General features: G+C 35.1%; 1 protein-coding gene and 1 non-coding gene across 24 annotated transcripts; both read left to right on the forward strand.

The window, feature by feature from the left end:
* Positions 1-1,090: 1,090 nt before the first annotated feature.
* Positions 1,091-13,190, forward strand: LOC18439902 (translocator assembly/maintenance protein). 23 transcript variants are annotated; one of them, XR_016052810.1, is made up of 13 exons: positions 1,606-1,724; positions 2,654-2,865; positions 3,049-3,105; positions 3,242-3,301; positions 3,479-3,547; positions 3,710-3,802; positions 8,686-8,790; positions 8,870-8,947; positions 9,125-9,157; positions 10,973-11,101; positions 11,436-11,541; positions 11,620-11,873; positions 12,119-12,443. XR_016052810.1 is itself a non-coding variant. In XM_006850057.4 (11 exons), exons 2-11 carry the CDS (start codon positions 2,752-2,754, stop codon positions 11,808-11,810), a joined length of 1,002 nt encoding a protein of 333 aa, XP_006850120.1. In that variant the 5' UTR covers positions 1,091-1,330; positions 2,654-2,751; the 3' UTR covers positions 11,811-11,992. The 23 variants fall into 23 exon arrangements, 13 of the variants coding, with proteins under 13 accessions (XP_006850120.1, XP_088719127.1, XP_088719129.1 ...); XR_016052808.1 differs by lacking the exons at positions 1,606-1,724; positions 9,125-9,157 and adding an exon at positions 1,093-1,330; XR_016052812.1 differs by lacking the exons at positions 1,606-1,724; positions 12,119-12,443 and adding an exon at positions 1,093-1,330 and having other exon boundaries at positions 11,620-11,992.
* Positions 13,191-15,930: 2,740 nt separating this feature from the next.
* LOC18439903 (uncharacterized) lies at positions 15,931-20,311 on the forward strand. Its single transcript, XR_016052813.1, has 2 exons — positions 15,931-16,568; positions 19,770-20,311. It is a non-coding gene; the product is annotated as an uncharacterized LOC18439903 (transcript).
* Positions 20,312-22,880: the final 2,569 nt, after the last annotated feature.

The raw sequence follows: 22,880 nt of genomic DNA on the forward strand, positions 1-22,880 counted from the left end.
GATTGTTATGCATAATATCAGTAAATTTATGTTCCTATATATGATCTATTAGATAATATATTACATTAACATTTATTCTAAAGAATAAGATTTACTTTCTTCCTTAAAATAAGTTGTATAATGCATTGCAAATTTTAAAATATTCTCCAAAAGATAAATGGACAATCCCATATATATTTAGAGCAAGCTTTCCATGCTTCATGTTTTCCTATAGTATAAAACTTATATACTACCCCTTATCCAACTGTCTATTCTGAATAGAAGGTTAAGTTTGTCCCAAAAACAATGTTGTGTCTCTACACTATTTTATGTTTAATTTTTTTCTATAAAATATTTTAATACCAAAATTTGGACGTTCAATACTCTATTAAACTCATAGTAGCAAAAAATATTTCCAATAAAATAAAATGACCAAAATACTTTTGAAAGTTTCAAGGGGTATTTTGGTTATTATATTTTATCAAAAAATTATTTTTAATACGCCTCAATGAGAAGATGGCACGTACCAAATTTCATATTCATATAATTTGTATAAAAAAAACCTAAAAATAAAATACTTTGAGACGTTAGATCTAAGATCAAACGGTGAGTGACTCTCTTGATCAAGATTGAACGGCTAGATAGTAGGGGAAACATAAATCTTCTATGTTGTAGAGAAAATATAGAAACCTTTCCCATATATTTACTACACCTATTATTCTTAAACACATATTCCTAACTCTTTTTCAAACAGTAGAATCATGACAGACATTATGTTGAGAGACGACAGAAAACTATGCACTTAGAGTTATTAGGTTCAATAAACAAATAGAACAATCAATCGGCAAGTCTACTGTTGAAGAGGAGTAGTTTGTGGCTGAGGTATAAACTGCTGAGTAATAATCTAATGCAAAGGGATGTATCATAGTATAATGCAACGAAAAAGAGATTTATTTTGATCATATTTAAGATTAAAATTAAATTTATTTATTTATTGATTATTGAGATGATTGGATTATATTTAATATTTAAATTAAATTAAATTTATTTATTTATTAATTATTGAGATGAAGAGAGCCATGGTTTTATACTAGCGTCGTTGCCTTTTACAATTGCCTTTGAGATCATTACTCAACGCAAAAAGCCTCTCAACTTAAACCCAACCCGACGAACTCCCTCCTTCATCTCTAAAACCCCTCCCTCTCTCTCTCTCTCTCTCTCTCTCTCTCTCTCTTCTTTACTCTACTCTCTCTCTCCTTCACCTGCGAATCGTCGATTGCTCGAAGCTTATCAATATAGACAGTTCATCTTGCTTCGACAATAATTTTTCACCCTCCATTTTTGTGAATCTGTAAGTTTTATTTCAGTTTTCACATTCTAACTTTCATTCAATATGCAATAATTCTATTTATAAATCTGCAAATAGATATTTCTGTAAATATCTATTTTTGTTTCGCAAAACTGTGAGTCTGGCATGAGTTTTTGTCAGAATCTGTAATTCTGTGTTTGTTTTCCCCCAAGACTGTAAATGTCGTGTTTTTCCAAACAATTTCAGAAAAATGCAAAGAGAGTTTTTTTTGTCATAAACACTGTAATTTTTGTGCAGACAGATACAAAATAAAAATAAAAATTGCAGATAGCTATCATCTTGGGCTAAAGCGGTTCATCGTTATTGTTGTCATTTTGAAAACAATTACATTCTTGCAGTAGCGCCATTTCTGTAACCTGTTTCCCCTGCTAAACAGGTAAATGTGTTCATTTTTTTGGTTTGGTTCATATGCAGTGTGAATTATGTTGGCTGAGACATGGATTATGTTACTTGGATTATTATTTTTCATTTATGAGTTTTACTTGGCAAGTTGATCTTGTGTTTTGATCACTTAATGATTTCGGGAGAGATGGGAAATTTGGGATTTGGGTTCTGGTTGATGGGTTTGATCATGTTACGTATTTTCATTTCAGCATTTCTAGTGGTTCCAAGTTTTTGGATGGTTTTTGTTGGATTATATCAGTCTTCTTCTTTTCTGTTAGGTTATCAATTTTTAGATTTTTTTTTGTATTATGTTCATTTTATTGAAGTTGTGGATGTGGTTTTTTTTTTTTTTCTCTTTGATGGATTAGTTGGGTTTAAACCCGCAGAATTACAAAAATAAACATCTTCCAATGAGAGATAGGCTTGAATCTATTTTTGGCTCTACTGCCAACTTCGCATTCTCTCCCAAGTGTTCGAGCTTCATGGTCCCCATTCTTAGTACCTGGATTACAACAACAAACCTCCTCTTAGGTGCTACCCAAAATTGTAGGACCAGGTTTCTTCAAGGAACTTCCATCAAAGTTTATGCTTAAGTGTTGGCATAGTCTATCGAGCATTAACATGCTATGCTTAAGCATTAGCATGGTATATTAACTATATGATCATGGTTGTAGTGTTTTCAGTATTTCTTTACATGATATCCCTGTGGTGTTTTCAGTAGTTCGTAATATTTATATGATCATTTTCATGGTGTTTTCAATATTCCTTATATGTTATTGTTGTGGTGCTTTCAGCATTTATATTATCATTGTTTTCAGAAAATGTATCACATAATTAAGTTGCTCTGAGTACTGCTACTTGGTTCTCTTGTTAAAGGCTCAATAATGATTTTAACCTATACAAACCTGACCCAATCACCAGGCCTTCTATAACCTCTGCTGGGTTTGGAAAAAAAGAAAAGAAAAAAGAAATTCAAGTTAAAAAGGGTCAGCAGAAAGAGAAGGGAAGGCATCATCCATATGGAAAGTAGTAATAGTAGAGCGGAAGAGTTGGCAGCTCCTCTCAATGATCTCCCCCACGTTGACTTCTGCTGTGCCTACGGATCTTCTCTCCTCCCAAATAACTCTAACAAGGTGTTTATTCTAGTCTTTTCATTTTCATTTTCATTTCTCTCTTTCTCGCTCTCTCTCTTTCTCTCTTTCTCCAGGTCATCTTCTTCTCCAAACCCCTAGTTTTTCTCTTTTTTATCCCTCTATTTCTTCCCATGCCGCTCTGCCTCTCCATACAAATGGGATATCTCTTTCTTTCCTCTGCAGAAACCAATGGTTGATTACATTTTAGGTGTATCAGATCCCATGCAGTGGCATTCTCAGGTGAATATCCCTCTCACTCACATTGTGGCTCTGCGTGCTTTATTCTTCAAGTCCTAAGTATCCATTGCCTCCTAAAATCTTGCATCATTTCTCATCATTTTTATTTTACCCTTTTTTGGGAAAAATTGAAATACAGAATCTTGAGAAGAACAGACATCATTATGGATCATTTTTAGCATACCTTGGTTCAAGAACGGTATGCATACATTGTTCTCTATTCTCTCTTATATTTATTTTTTGTCTCACTTATGAATCAGTGAATTGTTTTAATGGTCTTCTGTTGGAAAGAGTCCGAATTTGCACTTAATTGGGATATCTAGCTGTCTGGTTTGTAGAAGCATTCGTGTTTAAAGAGTTTATTGGGTTGTGTTAGATTACGCAAGTTGCGGATGAGATAGGAGTAGGGGTACACTTTAATCCATACGTGCGGTTTGAGGATAAGGTAAGTACCCTATGCCTTTGCATACTATTCTGACGTGACATATCCTTTCTCTTTACCATATTAGTTTTCCTGTTATTTAGTTTAGCATAACTTGGAAATACAAATTGTTTTCAAATTTTTCCTTTATGTTTCGTTGATAAATTCTTTTTTGAACATATGCAGGTGATCAAATATGGGGTTATTCGAATGCATGATTTGTTACAAGATGTATTGACATGGAACAGGTTTTACATAAGTGGTCGCTTACAGAAACCTGTAAGTGCATTTTTTTTGGGTGCTTTTCTACTTTTTATTTTGGAGGTTTTTTTACTTTTATGATAAGTACAAATATGCTCTTGTGCACTCCTTGAGTAAGTGCACTGGCATAAGCAGTCATTACAAGTGCACTGGCATAAGCAGTCATTACATGCTTCAAGTGTCTCGAATTGGACTGACTGAAACTAGTCTGTAACATAATTACGCTTCACACTATGTGCTATGCCTATTTACCACAATATTGCAAGAACTCAAGAAATATGTTTTCCTATCCTTAGTGTGCAGAAACCAATAATATATACTTCTTCTTTTCCTTCTTTAATAGTTAACATGATTTCATTAGTTGTAAAAGAACAATGCAGACATGGATTGTAATGTTGTGTTAGCGCATATAATGTGCTCGTCCAGGAGCAAGTTGTATTTTGCTCCCTTGGGCACAAAAGACCCACTTAGGAGGATTTCATTGATCTGAAAATTTGGGATCCACTTCTATGCACCTGGATTTAACTGTCCAGGATTCTGGACGGGTCTACAGTCAATCCTAAACCGTTTTTTTCTTTTAGGCATTTCTAAATAGCATATTCAGTTTTTTGTTGTTTTAGGTTGGTTGATAGGTTGAGTAGGTCACATCACCAAATTTAATCTTAAAGATACTACCTACTAGGGCTTTTCCCAAGAGAGCAAATTTACATTTTGGTACTGCAAGTGCATGTAATCTTTCCATATGTTTTATATCTTACATACTCCTGTTTTCTTATTACCATCAGGTGGCAACTTGGAAATTGATGGGAGTCATTTGAATTTGCAATAGATTTGCAGAATAATTGAATTTTACATTAGATGATAGATAGTGTTTTTCAAACATATCAAAGCAACCTATGTGCACATGAAAAATTAACTTTTTGTCATTTTTCATTTGTATATAGTTTTACATAATTTATGATTTTACCTTTTTATTTTTTTTATTTTTTTTATTTTTCTCCTATTTTTCCTTTTTTTTTTTTTTTGGGAATTTTGTGTCCCTTTTTCCATGACTTGGGTAGGAGATGGTGAGTCCACTTGGGCCTCACCGAGCTGACACGCTTCATCACTTGCCGAGCTTCAGGGCTAGTCCTGATTTTAAAGCAGTGCAGGGGACAATCAACTCAACCCTAGATCATGGGTGGGTGAAATATATTCTTAAAGAGTTGAAAGAGATGGAAAGAATGGACTGAAGCTTACATTTCAATAAAGAATGGACTGAAGCTCTGAAGGTGGTAAGAAAGACTTCTTTGTGAAGAAGTTTCATTAACTTTTTAAGGCACTTATGAGTTACATAGGACACATTTGTTAACCACTAAAATCTCAATTTTTTTTTCTTAGCATTTTCTTTTATGCGTGAACCAGGAAATTTGTGACAAACCTGGATAGAAATTTTGCAGTCAACTAGATCCTAGTTAGCTCTTAAGTTCCTATGGACTTACATTATTATGTTGCACATTCTTTTATTGTCATTTGACTCCTTTCTTATGAATTCTTCTCTGTTTTTTGCAAATTGGTGGGTATTACATGGCAATGGAGCTTGCAATCTCCAAGATATTTTGATCAAGGTTCTCAGCCAAATCTGTCCCTCAACTGGATGTGAATACATTCCAATGGAATCGCAGGCCGAGGAGAAATAGGTTGGCTGTAGCTATACTCGATAAATTGGTATATGTCCATTATAACTTAAGCCTCCGAATGCGGCAATTGAGGAAACTTGAGGACTGCTAACTTATCAGTTGAGGAATCGGACTTGGGCTTGAGTGGTTAGCAGTCGACGTTTAGTAAGGCTACATCTTAAGTTCTATTCCTACTGCTGAACTACCCCCTCCCCACCCCCCACCCGCCATAAAAAAAAAAAAAAAAAAAAAAAAAACAAAAAAAAAAAAAAAACAAAGTAAAAACTTGTCAAGTCGGATCGTATATTTGTAGAGTTTCCAGATGATGAGTGATTGGTCGAAGTGGAGGGTGCAACTTCTTAATGAGAGAGCACTGCAATAAGTGTTGTGTCCATTTAAAGGGGATGAGAGGAATGTGAGCCTGAAGAGGCACAAGTTGGAGGTGTACGAGTTGAAGAGCAAGATGATGATGATGCCATTAAGCAAAGTTTGAAGGTCCTAGAAGAGATCCTCAGAGCAACATAAGCAACATAGTGGAAGCGAGCATTAGGGACTAACCTTGGGAACTTTAAGTTAGGAGGGCCTACCTAATTTACCCAACCTTCAAAGTCATTCTTGCCTGTTACAGAGATAGTCAGAATGACCACAATACTGTTAAACTAGAATTACATTTCACGGACCATTTCCTTATTCCAACTATTTGGAGAAAGTAATTATGTTGCATGTCCTCTTGCTTTCAGCGATCAGGTGCTGGCAGAAAATTTGTGTTATTATTGTCATTAATGCATGTTTGATGCCATCTGGAGTTCTGCTCCCTTAGCTCCCAAATAATTCAAGCCTATAATGCTGCTAAATTTAGAGCCTGTGCCCCCTACATCCTAAGAGCATTCCCTCTTTGTACCCTTTTTGAGTTTCAAAAGCACTATTTGAAAGAGACCTCGCGTAGTTTTCAAACAATTCTGGTATCCATTATCTCTGACTATGGATTGACGACTTATGAGGGATTTTACGTTGTTTGAGCCATGGTAGATCGCTGTAGATTTAATGCGTGCTATATGATTGTACATTAAACTAGTTTGACCCCATTAAATTTGTTTTTTTCTTTCAAAACAGTATTCAGACAAGATGGAATATTGGATTCCTTTTAGCATGCATGCTATTCAAATAACATACAAGAAGGTAATGATAAGGGCCTTACTAGAATGCTCCTTTCCCTTTGACAACCTCAAGTAAAAAATGACTGGGAACAGTTTTTGGGGCAGAAAGTAGCTCATTACCTAATGGGTGTAAAAGATGCATTGATGAAAATAGTGTAACCAATTTATGCTTTCCTTGTATTATTTAAGCGGATGGTTGCATGTGTTTTTAAAAGTACTGTCATCAAGCAGTTAAGTGCAATGGTCCTCATTATATAATTCTAGCCTGAGGGTGAGTTTGGATGGACTGTGTAACTAACTTCTTGGTTACTTCAAATAAAGAACTAAGGCAATGCCCTTTTTTGGTGGCATTTTGGAGCATTCTCTGGCACTCTTCAAATAAAAAGCGTTTAGAAATGTTGCAAAACTGGCGCCCAGCCAAAGTGTTCCATGGCTAGTATATTATGATAATACTTTTAGTCATGATTAGTAGGTATGTCCAGACTCATCCTTATAGTCTTGAATAATCTGTATTGCTTCTGGTGCGATTTCTACTAAATCTTCCATATGCACTTTTACGAGCGATACACTTGCACTTTTAATTGCTGTACCTTTCTTGCGATGATTGTGCTCTCAGGAACAGTTGCGCTAAAGATGGCTAGTGCATGATATGAATTCATTGCCTTCTTCTGTCTGGTTAGATTTCCGACTTGGAAATTGTCATTCATGACATTCTTGTATAGAAGTCAATCAGACAAAAATCAGAATATATCAAAGGTGACATGAACACTTTGGAAATCTAAATCCTTCTTCTATCTTATTTTATAGTATTACTGATTATGCCAAATCACTGCTACAAGTATTTTTATGAGCCAAAACATTATATTATACTATTCCCTAAGAAATCCTTGGTAGGTAAGAGAAAGCTCTAGTGGTATCACCTTAAGGGGAAGAGAAAGGAAAACGGAAAAATCTCAGTAACAGCCCAAACTTTTTCATCTATAGCTGATTAGGCAAAGAAATTACAATACACATATAAATATAATTGACATACACCAATATTCAGAAATAAAACGTTTCGTTTTAAAAGAAAAAGAAAACATAAACATGGAGAAATTTTGAGCAGTAAAATTCATCAAAAGAGGCAGAAAAAGAAGTTGAGAAGCAGTAGAAAGCTGTTCAGGGAATAATGGCTATGATGTGGGGCCGCATCAAAATGGGTATTATACCTGTGTCACATACTCAGAAACACATGTAATATGCTAAAAAGCTGATATTGTAGCCGTGTCCATGGCTTTATGTGTATCACAGTTCATCTGTCTTTACAGAAGAAATTACTCCAGCCTCTGGAGTATAAGCCTGCCTTATGCGGCTCTTTTATGAGTTCAAGTATGGTCCCTATATATGCGTTTAGCTAATGCTATTTATAATCCTCACTTGAGGTCATTGTGGTGCTCATGTGGCTACTGATAATATATTCTTTTTCTACATCATGTTAGCCCCCCCTGAAGTGCTATCATTCTCCCACATTCACGAAGAAAAGCTGTCGGTTTATGTATTCCCTTAGCAAAATCATCTGATCAGTGATGTACTTCATGGCAAAAGAGAATGATACTGAGCATTCAAAGTTATTTTATGTATTGATGATTGCAGCTAAACGAACACCTTTAAAATCTCGCCAAAGGGTAGGGGCCCAAATCCCCACTAACTTACCCCTTTATTTACCCCAAAAAAACACCTTTAAAATGCCCAGAATTGTCCTAGAAATGTAACCTGTCATTGGCATTCTCATATTGAGGAATCAGTGATCTACATTAGTTTGAGCATGGCTAACTTTCCACCATAATATTCAAACACAAGCGCATGATTTGACTGGCATGTCACCTTAATGGACGAGTTGTTTTGATGTCTACTCATTTTCTGAAGCTTAATAGCCCTAGGACCTCTCTTTTTTTTAAACTGCACCACTGTTTCCTTTGTATTGGAACTTATTCCTAATGCAATCTTTTGAACCTGTTAGCTTATTTATGTTCGAATACTCTTCGCCTTTCAACTTAATAAATCTTGAAGGAGTTCAACATGATCAATTCTGCTACTCCCTTCACAGGTTCATATTCTAGTGGATAGTTTGGATGTTGGGAATGTCAACTTGGTGAATTTAAAGGCCGCTGCTTCAGCTGCACTGCTTCTGTTGCCATCTGAATTCAATGAGGTATGCTTTTTAATTTTTGTTTTCATTGACTAACGATTGACCAGTACCACCAAGACAACTTAAATGTGGTTGGATGCAGGAAGATCTGTATGCCAAGATCTGTTCTCTCTCATACATGGGCGACCTGAGAATGCTATTTGCAGAGGACAAAAACAAGGTTTGAAGAATGCTTCATTTAGGATTTGATGGGAACTATGTGGCTTACTACTGCCTGTTTCTTTATCTCCTTTTTTTTTTGATATGCTAATGATGGGAATGGAGGGTGGGATGTTATGTTGAGGCATCCAACCGCAAAAATTGTTTCTTTATCTCTTTTATCCCTTTCTTTTTTCAGGAGAGCTCAAAACATGTCTAAAGTTCGATTGATGTATGGAAACTACAAACATACACAGAAAAAAAGCAGTATGCTTTAAGTTCAAATATTTTCATACTGTTATCATAACCTTGTCATGTTTTTGCACCAATCCTATGAACAAAATGCTCGAGTGATATTCCCTTGAATTTTTTATTCATGTTTTCAGAATAACTGTCTTTGCTTATTGAGAACAAAGCAGGTATATTTGCAGATGCCAACCATACCAACAACTGGATGTGTTGTATTGGTTATATTTTATGTGACCAAGAATGGAGAAGAAAATGATAAATGAAGAATGAAAGGTATGAATATGAAACTAGGAGGAGCGGAGAGGATGTACAGCCCCTGGCCAATTGACTGTTAAGTAGAGCTTAGCGTGTGTAGATGAGGTGTGGGCTTGAGTAGAATCGTTGCCAGAAATTGGCATGGAAGTTTTAAGCTTGTAAAGTGGATATAACAATGCAAGTATCCAAAGTTTGGCAAGCCAATGTACCTGTCTGTTGTCATGCCTTCCTGGTTCTTGGATGTCATGTCAATGTTCACAAGGGACAACCTTTCTTGCGATGTTGAGAACATGGGCCTTCTTAGACTTAGTTCTTGCCACCTGCTAACAATACCTTTGTGTTGCTGCTCTCTGTCAATGCATCCAATGCTCAGTTCAGACTTCAGAGTAAAGAACTTACAGATTCTCGGTTAGCAGGAATTGTTTTGCTCCCCCTAACAGAAACTACTCGCCTTTGATTAATCCACTTGAAAGTTTGTCTTTTGAATGTTGTTTTTTGCTGGGGGAAGGAAGTATCTCAACTTTGAAAGACAATCAAGAAGTTCCATTTGATTGACTAGATGGTTTCGAAGAATATCACTCAGAGCAATAAACAACATCAAGTCCAATATAAAAACAAAAAACTGTTGACATAGTAATACTGAAACATAATTGGCTTAAAAAATAAACAAACTTCTACCATATTAGAGAATAAACAAAGTTGTATAACCGTGTGAGTGACACATGGGTGATCCAATTCCATCTCACGTCTACTGGAAAACTTGGAGACTTTGGATCTCAAGAGATGGTTGGACTGGCACCCTTGAGAGCCACCAATGGAAACACTACCGTTTCTTTTATGTTCTTTTTTGTGTTCCTTCTGGAGCCAGTCCTCAATATTGGAATTAACAGTAAGAATTTTCTCTTGTGTACCTATCCTGCATTTAGCCTTTTTGTTTGCATCTTTCGCATGTTTTATTTTGCCTCTAGGGGTATTCCTGAAGCTAACATTAATCCAAAATTTGCTTGCTCATCTGTCATAAAGATAAAGAGATACCCACAATAAACTGACATTTTTCATCTGTCTTGGTCGGACAATTAATTGGTACGGGCTACCAAGATCGTCATATTAAGTAAATGTGAAAGTAATGCAGTGACGTTTGATGGTTCATATGTTCCCATAACAAGTATGGGTGATTTTCAATCTCTTACTATTTCTTGATATAAGTGGAAATCTCTGATGATGTATTGCATGGAGAGGACTAAGCTGTTTTATTTAGGCATCTGTTCCCTATTCCCTGATGTTATTAGCTTCAGCTTTTTAATGTGTTTTTGATGGGTGTCAAAATCTTGATAGCTTAAAAATTAATCATCATTGTGAACCCTGATTACCATCAAGTTTTTAATAACAAGCAGCTGAAAATTCTCATTTATTGTGGATGTCATTTCCACATCAAGCTGGAGTTGCTTATAGTTGACATACATATTTTTGACTGATTACTCCTCTCTGATACCTAAAATACTTTATTTATGATTATTGTTGGAACTTATAATGATTTCCACAGGCAAAAAGTATTGTTTCTGGAAGTCTTGACAAGTTTCGGCAACTGTATACACCATTTCTATGTGAGTTTGATACCAAAGGATTGCTGAAATTTTCTCCGACTGGAGATCCAGATTCAAAAATAGTTCAGGTACAGTCCAAACCCATGTGTTTAGTTTTCAAGAACTCAAAATCAAATTTCCTTGAAATTGTTTAGTTTTCAGTTGAAAGATGTGCAAAGTTATGCCCAAAAAAAAATCTCTCTAGGTATTTGTTTTGGAGCTCGGTTTATATAGTTGCTATAAGCCCATTGAGAATTGTGAGTTTTGTGTGTGTGTGTGTGTGGTTGAGGCATGACTTTTTCTTTGGGGCCACTGCTTCTTGAACCACAAAAAAGTTCTATAACAGTATTATATTTATTTACTTACTCAAAAAATTATTATATTTATTGTATTAAAGTATGTAGTTCACATGGATGTCTCCAGGACTGCAGCTTATCCGCAGCTTGTTCCCTTGTTTCTTTCCTTCCTGCTACAGTGCAGAGCCGAATGTGTGCTGAGTTAGGAGAGAAGCAATATATGAGTGAATCTGGTTTGTTTTCGTTCCCTTTTTTTATTATGAAGCCATGTCACAATGACCCTGCCTATGTTATAATTCAGTTATGTATAGGGAGACTCAGACGCCAAGTTGTTGTCCCATCCAAAGAAGCAGCTGCAAAGTGCATGGAGAAAGCATTGAGGCGATTGGTTGCCGTTTCGAGCACGCGGCAGGCAGTTTCTGGATTCTTTGCTGCCGGAGGTGTCAATGCAGGTCGTTATCTGGTAAGCAAGATATCAAAGGCACTGTCTTCCCGTTCATGAAATCTCACAACACATATATGGAGTAAGGAGGCTCAAGTGAAAATGTTCTCGGCAAGCTAGAAGGTGATGAACGCTTTTTGTGCTTATGGGTATGGATATGGTCTTACATAATTTTTGGATTCTAACCCAATTTTGTATTTTGGAAATGATGGAAATTAAATTAATTCTCTTCATCCAGGCAATTTCAAATGCTTGACAAATTTATTGAAGCAACAAGAAAACACACAACATGCAAATTATACATACCCTATGTACATGAGAGTTTGGAGGCTCCTGACATTTCTAACCTCAGGGAAATTTGGATGCAGATATTAATTTAAAAAATTACTCTAAAATCTTGCATTTCGGCCGGGGATGATATCCATTCAAGTTGACCCAACCCGCTTTCGATCTGCCAGGTTGATCCAGGAGGTTAGTTCAAGTTTGCTTGACCTGGACCTGGCATGTCAGGTTTATGTCCTCTTGACCCAGACCCACCCAGGTCTGGGTCCACCCTCAACCCAGACCTGACATGTTTACATCGCGCCCTTTCTTTTTCCTCTTTATATTATAAAATGTTGTACCGATTTAATCGTTACAAAATGGAAAGAAAGCATACATTCATATTTAGTTAGAGTAAGTTTTGGTTCAAAATGTTTCTTGTGCTCATTCCACATTGTCAACACAATATAGTGAATCGAAAAACACGATAAATAAACCAAGTTGACCAGATTTAAGCAGAACGAGCTGCTTTGAAGCTTTAATCGGTCAATTGGCTTGAGCAGGTACTTGCAATATTTGCTGACCAAATTCAACAGGAAACTTTGGCTTGGGCTGAGCTAGTCACCCACCGGTTTCGAGCTAGCTCGAGCTTGCTTCACCGGTTTTCATGGTTTTTGTAAAAAATAAAAAATAAAAATTGCCTAGAACTGGTGGGAAAAAGGGGCAAAAACGTGCGGTCTGAGATCTAGACGATACCTCGTTGGTTCCGAGTTGGCATAGCGAATTTTGAAACAATTACTCTTAGCCATTAGTGTTATTCGAAGTGGTTTTGCTAGGACGATTAAAGGGGGATGGATTACTTGTATTAATTGAGCATAGAGAGAGAGAGAGAGAGAGAGAGAGAGAGAGAGAGAGAGAGAGAGAGAGAGAGAGAGAGCATCTCTCTTAATAATGGGACTCTTTTTTTGTTCATCTTTTATCTTTAATAAAAGAAAACATTTAGAAGTACACGAAGGACTAACTGTGTTTTTGGTATTTTAAATATAAAAAAAAAAACGCAAAGGCTTAGGGGATTTTTTTTGTTGATTTTTTATTTATAAAAGAAAACAAATAAAAGTATACTAGAGGCTGACTGTGTTTTTGGTATTTTTAATATAAAAGAAAGTACGCGAAGACTCAATTCACACAATGGAATACAAGAAAGAGAAGGGAGAGAGATACACAGGGAAATGAGGGAGAGAGAGAACCGAGCTATTAACTGAAGGGAAGGAGGGAGATGGGAGAGCAGAGAGAGAGAGAGAGAGAGAAGCAACGTATTGACTGAAGGATCTTGAGAAGAAATAGATGATAGAGAATCAAAATAGGATAACCAGCTTCTGGGACTTATGATTCTGATTGATGGGTGTAATTGTGGTGCTCTTCCACAATGATCTCACTTATTAAAAATAAGATTTAGGAAAGTCAGGTTCTTTGAATTAAACGCTCCAAAGATTATGATATCTAAACTAAAAGTTTTCTTAAAAGTTCTCACTTGCGTCATTATGAAAACAAGGTTACATGTAGGCCTTAGAAAGGAATATCAGAAACCTTTACATCACATTACATCAAATAAAAAAAAAGCCGAAAAAAATTCTTTCTTCACATTCTGTAACAAGAAAAATACAAGCAAAAAGAATCTACATTTTAAAAGAAAAAAGCATCTACTTTTTTTCTTTAAATAAAGAAAGACAGAAGGCATACAGCGTATATAACTGCACCCTCCTGTCAAAGATCTACAAAGGAGGCTTTTTTTTTCATATTAAATTCTGGGATACACTTTAGAATAAGTAGGTGAATATTCAAAGAATAATTTAAATTTTGAGTTGTTAAGCAGTTAGATCTGATTGTCCTAAAATTAGAAGATCGATTTGAATCTTAGGATGTATTTTTCCTGGTATTTCAAAAAAAGTTTATTCAAAGTTGGTCAGGTTGAAGACTTACATCCCAAAATTCGTGGTCCTAAGAATACTTCTAATATGGGTTTTGCTCGAGGGAGTGAATTATTAAAATGCTCTTGTGTGGGGCGTGTGAAACCTTTTCTTTCGGTTTTGTTCTATATATATTTTCAAAGGGAATGTATTAAACTGAGGAACCTAACAAAAGTTTGTTTTGATGCTGAAAAGCCCTCCAACTAATTATTCCGACCTCAATATAATTAAAAATGAAAAAGGATTTTAAATTCTTAAAAATTGTATTTTGAAACATATTATTTGGATTTTTCATTTCTGATATTTTTTAATATTGATAGATCTACCACTAGCGGGAGCTTTAAAATTCACAATTAAGGGTGGAAAAGATTTGTGATTGTTGCAGGGCTTTCCGGCACTGGAATTGTATTTTTTGACAGGGTTTAGAGGTGCATTTTGATTTGTTTGATTAAAGTTGATACCTTGCGTAAACTAGACCCATATTTAAAGGAAAAGTATTATATCCGTAAGAGGGTGCATTCTTACATTTGCGTCTTCCGAGGCATAAACTATGCTACAAAGCCGGATGTAAATAAGGACCCCTCAAAGAGAAAAAGAAGAATCGACTGTTTGACTATTTTCTTAAAAAAAATGTTGTTTTTATTTAAAATTATTATTATTATTTACAAATGAATGATCTCCATGTTAGGGATCACGTATTTAATTAGGGTCAAAATTTATTTCAAAGATAGGTTATTAAGAGGGCCACATTTGAGTCCGATGATTCATAGAAATTGTCTCCAATTTAAATATATGATACTTCTACAGGGTGGGATTTCTACGAGTCGGCCTACTCATCTTTACAAGTGCAACCCCTATGCAAAATCCATTTTAAGGATAGATTTTAAATCTAAATCTCATAGTTCAATAGTGATTATAACTCTATTTTAGGGGATTATACGTTGTGAGACCGTCTAACATTATTACAAAGAGAACACCATCATTCCTAGCTGCGAAGTGTAGAATTTAATAGCTTAAGTTGTGTCACAAAATTCGATATTTTTCTTTTTTTAAACTTAGTTAATGCAACGACGCTCATATCCACTCGATTTAAAATCTGAAGGACAAGAATAAGGAAAATTGTTTCATATGCTGTCCAAAAGGTGTAAAGAATCCACCTTAAAGGTGGATGCAAGTAGGTGTTCCATTTAAAAACAATAGAAACTAACTGTCAAAATATTTTTTTACTAGAATTTTCATTTCTAGTTTTTAAAATTTAGTTATTTGTTTATATTCATGATGCCTTTTTGAGAATGATATTCATGATCTCCATGTCATAGACTATATGTCTTTAAAAATTAAGCAAAAAAATCCATCTCAAAAATAGATTTATTAATCGGCCCGCATTATAGGAGGGCTTAGCAGTGCAAAAACCGGGTCCCAAGAATAATAATGACGATCTTGTACTAAATGTAACTGGAACTTTTTGTATACTTATCTTGTCAAAAAAAAAAAAACGAAAAGTTTATAAAAGGTTGCGACCTTAAAAATTTAGATGCACATAAAAAATCATTGGAATTTTTTTTTTTTAAATGTTGGAAAGCCTTCTAATTGATTATCTCGACATCCATTAGTGTCCAAAAAATAGTGTATTTTGCAACATATTATCTAGATGGTCTATTTTCAAGATTTTTATATGTTTATAGATCTATTTGATTTTTACTATTTTTAAAATTTAAAAATTTATAATTAAATAAAAAAATAAATTTTAAGATAATCCTAAAAAATCTTTTACGCCAAAATTACATGAATTGGAGGTGCGCCTTAATTGTATTGTTTAAGCTTACCGAAACCGCATCCAAAAAGCCAAAAAAAACAAAACCATTCGGCACTTGAGTTTCTTGCACCCTCCATTTCATGTTTTGGCTGGGTGCCCTTCTCTTAACGTCCATCATGAAGATGGACGTTCGATTTGATGGTCTGGGGATGCCTGCGTCTGCGTCCCCTGAGTCATGGCTCGCAGGATACCTGTCCTTCCAAAATGGATTGGGAAGGAAATGGACGATTTGGACTCTCTCTCTCTCTCTCTCTCATCAAATTTGCAAACTCTCTCTCTCTCTCTCTCTCTACCCTCAGTGCCTATGGAAGAAAGCACAGAGGCGTTCCTGGTTCGAAAACTGGAGCTCAATGATTACTCCAAGGGCTTCATCGAGCTCCTGTCCCAGCTCACGGCATGCCCCCATATCACTGAAGAAGACTTTCACTCTCGATTCCATGACCTACAATCTCTAAGCCAAGATCACGTCATTTGTGTCATAGAAAACCCTAATTCCCATGAAATTGTGGCCACTGCTTCACTGTTCGTGGAGAGAAAGTTTATCAGGAACTGCGGAAAAGTTGGTCACATAGAGGATGTGGTTGTTGATTCTAGGGTTAGGGGATTGGGATTAGGGCAAATGGTGGTGAAATATTTGTCGGATTATGCCAGATCGGCTGGCTGTTATAAGGTTATATTGGGTTGTGCTGTTGAAAACAAAGGGTTTTATGAGAAGTGTGGATTCAAGGAGAAGGGTGTTCTGATGTCATTATATTTATGATAAATGAATCGATGGTAATTGTGATTTTCTGCGTTTTGATTTCTTTGAAGTTTTAAGCCTGTGGTTTCCTTTTCTTATTTTTTCTGATTCAAAGTCGATTCCTTGTTTTCATTTTTATAGGCATTTGTGCCTGTGTTTCCATTGATGCATGAATTAAGAAATTTGATATGAAGAATTAATGAACTACACTAATTTCTTTCTTTATTGAGTTTGTATAAATTATGTCTCTGATGAATGTAATGATAAAGCCAGTGATGTGATGCTTGTATGCTGAATTCTTGATTAGCACCCATTTGTAATGAGTTTGTGAGATTTGGCTTGGAAGTTTGTGACTCCCAAATTGGAGGTTATTTATTTGGACCGTCCGACAGTTTAGTTGATTTCTTTGAAACGGGACCAAACTGGGTCCGCGTGAAAAACATCAGGAACAGGCCTGACACTCGCTGGTTCCTGAGGTTTCTTTGTTATAACTTGGCCGAGTCCAACTCAAACTCTGCTAAGTCTGGAGCACTGACTCTGACTCAGGCCTGAGTCCAAGTTAGAAACACTGGTCTGGTTTGGTTGGGTGAGATTCTGTTGTTATTTTCACTAGGATTCTCTTCTTTTTTTTGGCTGGTACTTTGGGTTCCAATTTGTGGTAGTTGCTTATAATACGAAACACCTAGGCTCGTTTCTTTCTTTTCCTTATTTGATGGAAATGTGTCTTATTAGTGAAAGATTTGGGTCTTCATGAAAGAAATAGTTTAATATAATAAGTTTTTTGAGTGAGTTTTAACTAGTTCAATATAATTAGTTTATGGAGGAGTTTTTCTTGTTAACATAATTTTGATGGAGCTAGCATCAGGGTGGACCAAAATTATTTGCACAAAATTAGTAACTAGTAGTTCATTACATCCAGTATGTTAAAGAATGTTTCTTAAGAAAACAATTAGAACAATTGCCTTATAAGGCATCATCCACCATTCTGTCTTGAGTCCAATTTAAAGAAATTTATTAGACTATATTTCTTCCAAATATATGCCATTTAATTTTTTTTATGTTAGTTAAAAAATTTAAGACTTGTCATTTTTTTAATGGAGAACTCAATTTTTCTCATCCTCAATTTGTATTTATGAGAAGTCATTCTAAAAGAGCTCAAAGAAAGTTCGAGTCCCAGTGAGTTTTCCGAGTCGATTTGCTTGTAAGCCATTCGGCAATTAGGAGGCACCCTCAAATCTTGAAATGCACCAGCATGGATTTGCAAAGTGTTTTCAAGGTCCCTTCATGGGTAGCTTCGCTTTGAAGGGAGTAAATTGTTACTTATTTGGAAAGTTCATTATTGGATGCAGCAAGGGCTTATAATTTCAAATTCAAGCTTGCAGTCAATTTGTACCTTCATTGTTAACAATCATTAAGCTCTCTTTAATGCAAGCTACAAAGGGAACTTGGGACCAGTGAATTATGATCGTTTTTTCTCTTTCTTGGTATGAGGTAATAACTTTAGTTTCTAAGTAGGGCCTCTAGGGTTATAGATATCTTGTTGAGGATACCTACGTTCTTCTTAAGGGATTCAGGTATTTGTGATAGGCCTATCAAAACCTACTGTTATCTTGGGTGTACAGCCTAATGCTTTTAGATCCCTTTTAAAGGGAAACATTGCTCCACTGAATTTGTCATTGGCATTTGAAAGAATATGTTTTCTGTGATATTTATGGTTTATTTTTATAGGTATGTGATCTCTATTGTAATAAGTTGTGACTAATCATATACACATGAGGTGATTTCAGTGGCTAATAGATAAGAAAATGCCATTATATCGCAGGAGGGGTCTTGAGGACTTTTGTCACTAGTTTTGTTGCACTGATAATTCACTGAAAAGAAGAGGAAAAATAATACAAAAAACTTATTTTTAACTGTCATCTCACTAGAAGTATATTATTTATGGGAACAAAGCCTGTTAGGGATATAGTTTAGAAGACTCTAGAGGCATGTAGAAAGGCCATAGTCCATGTGAGAGTAGAAAATTCTATAATATGACGTGCAAAATGTGAGGAACCCTCTAGAAGCCAAGAGAGCTCGAAAAGGGTCCATAACCATTGGATCGTCGCCATGTGGAACGATCCTTGCCATTGATTCCAAGGCCACCCCACCCCTATGGAGGGGAGGACCCTTGTTTGTTGGGCATCAAGTCCTGACTGCTCATGTGTTGTAAAGCTGAGTCTATTGTAAAGCTTCTCTTCTTACATCAATACAATTTGGTATTTTCTCATGTGCTTGCCTGGTTTCTTTGTGCTGTTAATTTTCCCTAGTACTTGCTGTGGTCTGAGGGTCTTATAGGCAAAGACACCTAGGTGGGGCTACTGGGTAGGCTGACTTAGTGCAATTAGAAGGTTGGGATACTAAGTGCCACATGGACTAAAGCCAAATCAGACTAGAAGTCCGTGACAGGGGGTATCAGCAGAAGCCGCAACCACTACAATTTTCTTTGTAACTATTATTTGCTGTAAATGACATTTATCATTTACAAGGAAAGGCAATTAGCCTCTTCATAATATAATAATCCTAACAACCCCCTATCCTTTCTAGAAATGTGTCAAAGTAGGTCATCAATAAGTCGGCGCAGTCTTCTAGAGACTTCAATGGAGCTCCTAAGAAGGAATAGAAAATCCACAAACTTGTCCCAAAAAGACAGGAAATCCAAGTTACTTTGAGTGTGTCCGAGTGAACTTGTCAAATGAGAAGCCTAGTTTTGGACAGGAGACTGGAGACCTCAGTGTTTTTGACTAGCAAAGTTCTCAACGAGCAAGTTCTTGCAAGGATTTGACCATATGTCTGTTCAAGTATGGCATATAAAGAAAACTCCCTAAAAAAGGACTCATTTCTTATCTCTGAATGTATCAATTTATGTGACCGCACTGACTTTCCTCCTTTATATTATGTGACAGCACTCAATTTAATTTGTTCATTATAAAATAACAAGAACAATGGGAAAAGGCTCTGATGATGATGATTATAAAATAACAACGGCATAAAAGATTTGCAAATCTGCAAGAAAAATTTATCTTGGTCCAATGAAATTGGGTTCAGCAGCTAGTAGCTGCATTTTATTAGACTTGTCTATAACTGGGGAAAAAAAATTACAGATTTGTTTATTAAAGAAAAACATTTTGAATAGATGTGTCACATAATATCATGCTAATTTGGAGTTACTTTTTCTTGTTTTGGAAACTTCACAGATTTGGATACTATTATTCTTACCAGTATGCACTTGCTGTATATTTCTTTTATGAGGAAAGTGCACAAAGGTACATTCTCTGATTCTTAAGGAGATTCTGTGTAGTTATTCCTCGATGGCGATCTCCATACCATATCATCTGTAATATTTTAGTTCTATTGGCTTCTTGTTTAGCCTTGTATTACAATTGTAGGGCATGCGTGAATATAAGTTTGTGTCTATGATCATAAAGGAAACCTGGATAACTTAGTGTGGTCCTTATGTCCTTGTGCTTAGCATGCCAACCAAATAATCCAGAAAGCACGAGTAATTTCCTGTTCTGGTTCTATAATTTATCTACAGTGAAGTATGTAACCGATTCTTTGCTTTCTAGATGAGATTAGGAAATGCATTGTCTCTGTATCTGCCCCTTACCTACTCTTCAATGGGTGCCTTTACAAAAAAGGCTTTTTCCATCCAAGGAATTGGAAGAGTGTAAGACATGCCAAAGATGCAAGGCATAAATTGTAGCCTGATCAATGAAAGATGAAACAAATCCCAAAACATTTCCTTTCCTTCATTTTTTTATTTATATTTTTTCCTTTTTGATGAAATGTTAATCGATCTGACATGGAAGAGCTTTTTGTTTCTTTAAGTTTGTTTTCTGCAGCAAGGCCATTTCTTTTGTGTGTGTGTTTTTACTTTATATTGTTGGTAACATGGTTTGTGACACATGGACTTCTCAAAGGTCACATATGCACGTATGATTTCGGGCTGTAATGCAGTACTGCTGGGTTGGTTGTGATCTTTGGCCCTGGTTTTCCAAGCATCAGCTGTCGGCCGATTTTTTTTTGGATGAAATGTAATTGATTTGACGTTGGACAAAAAATCTCCGTAATTTTCAAAGAAAAAAAAAGGGTCCATTTCATCTGTGTGACTGTTAAAACTTTATATTGCAGGTAAAATGGGTTGTGAGGTCACATATTAAGGGTTTAAAAAATGGATCGGTGCCTTGGATCGGGCACCTCAAAAATCCATCCGGATCGGTGAATCGGATAGGGAATGGGCTAAATCGGTCAGATTAAGCTTTAAAAAAATTATTAAAATTCATTATAAATATTGTTTTTTAGGAATTTAATAAAAAATGGGGGTACTACATTATTAACTTTCATTTTTTTCATCAATATATGAATATGGAGATGTTCTTTTCCTATATGAACTTATGTTGACCATTAAATGTACATCACACAAAAGAAAAATTATAGAATTATTATGGATGGAGTATATAATCATTCATGGTCTGCGATAAGAATGGATAAAAAATGACCACCAAAATCTCGAATCGGTTGGATTCGGCCTTAAAATTTTAAAATATTATAAATAATCATTATAAATGTTGGTTTTTAGGAATCCAATAAAAAATGAGGGTACTACATTGATAACTTTTTATTTTGTTACATAAATATGCGAATATTGAGATGTTCTTTTCCTGTATGAAGATTCTCATCAAACATTTATTAAAACCTAACTAAATACAATATTATACATTGAAATTAGAATTATTGATTTGTATTTTATTATTTTATCATCATTTTACTATACAAATAAGAATAAACTTGAAATTCGTCTTATAATATAATCTAATTTAAAAATCTAATTACAACTACAACAAAAAATAATATATTGCATAATTTCTAATGTAAATAAATTAATATATAAAATACAAGATTTGATTATCATTGTAATTAGTATAATTATTAGTTACAATATTATAATAAATGTGATTAAAAAACAAGGATATAACCCTCACAAATAAATAAATCTAATGTATAATAATTAGTGTTGATATAAATGTAGAATTTAGTAACATAAATTTGCAATTATATTTTAATAAAATTAGGAAAATAAATAAAAAAATTCATATTTGCAATGCGAGATAATTGATAAAGCAACTTGAAATAAATTCTAAAGCGGTATGAGTTAGTATTATTTTTCGCTCTTAAAATATCTCATAAACTAGTGTTTTTTTTAATGATCAATAAACCAGTATTAGTATTATTTTTTGTTTCTTTTAATATCCCATGAGCTAGTAAAATAATTTCATATAATTATATTAATTTTTGTAAATTGTTATATGGAATTTTATTTTTGTAATTATATACAATTAAAGATTAATTATATGTACTTTATGTTTGTATATTATAAAAAAAATAATAATTAATTTTTAAAAAATAAATAAATATAATTAATCTTAAAAATAACTATAGACCATTTCATTTGTTATCCCTACCTAATGCAAACACCGTATATTACGCCTAAAGCATGGTGAATGTAATCCTGTACAAATGGCATCTATATTTTGTAGCAGTCCTCATGGGTGATGAAAATCTCCCAAAATGCCCCATTCACGAAGCTTGCAAACTCTACATTTTTTTCAAAGGACAGCAGCCTACCAGTTCGGAATTAGATGTTCCATGAGAATTATCGCAATGGCTCAAATGTCTGATTTTTGAGTAATAGACGCTCAAAGGTGGTGGATTTGGATGTGTAGACGGTGAAGATCGATGTGGTCGCAGAGGCCAAAATCAGATATTCGAGATAGAAATTGCGAGATTTTATGCGGTACGGTAAGAAAGTTCAGCTGGCCTGGCAAGTTTTTCAATCCAGAAGTGATTTTGATGGAGAAAACCAATTTTTTAAGAGGGTGTCGCTTTCGTGACTTTAGTCCAAGGCCGTCATTTCTTGTATAAGGGTCTGATATGAAAGTTAGCATCAATAGACTCGTCACAGTTCTTTTCAAATGGCCAAATGTGAGGATTCTGTTCCCTTCATTCTCTAGTCAAGAGAAAAGAGCAGTGAATTCTAAAATAGTAGTGTTTTTGAGTGGGCCGACGAACACAAATCAATTGCTCCGTCCTTCGGAATGACCAAGAATTCCTGAGTGTGTTGGCGAAGAAAGAAGGCTAGCATGAAGCAACTTGACTCACTTTATGTTATGTCAAGGATTCGCCGTATTGCAGCCTAGTTCTTCCCCGATCGCCAATCGAAGACTCCTCAAACGGATGGCCAAAACGACACTTGACAACTAATAATGTAGTAGTAACCTCCAAATGAGGACTGATCTATCAGTTTC

This window comes from Amborella trichopoda, chromosome 3 (assembly GCF_054954075.1).
Source record: "Amborella trichopoda isolate Santa Cruz 75 chromosome 3, AtrichopodaSantaCruz75HAP2 v2.0, whole genome shotgun sequence".
Classification (NCBI taxonomy): Eukaryota; Viridiplantae; Streptophyta; class Magnoliopsida; order Amborellales; family Amborellaceae; genus Amborella; species Amborella trichopoda.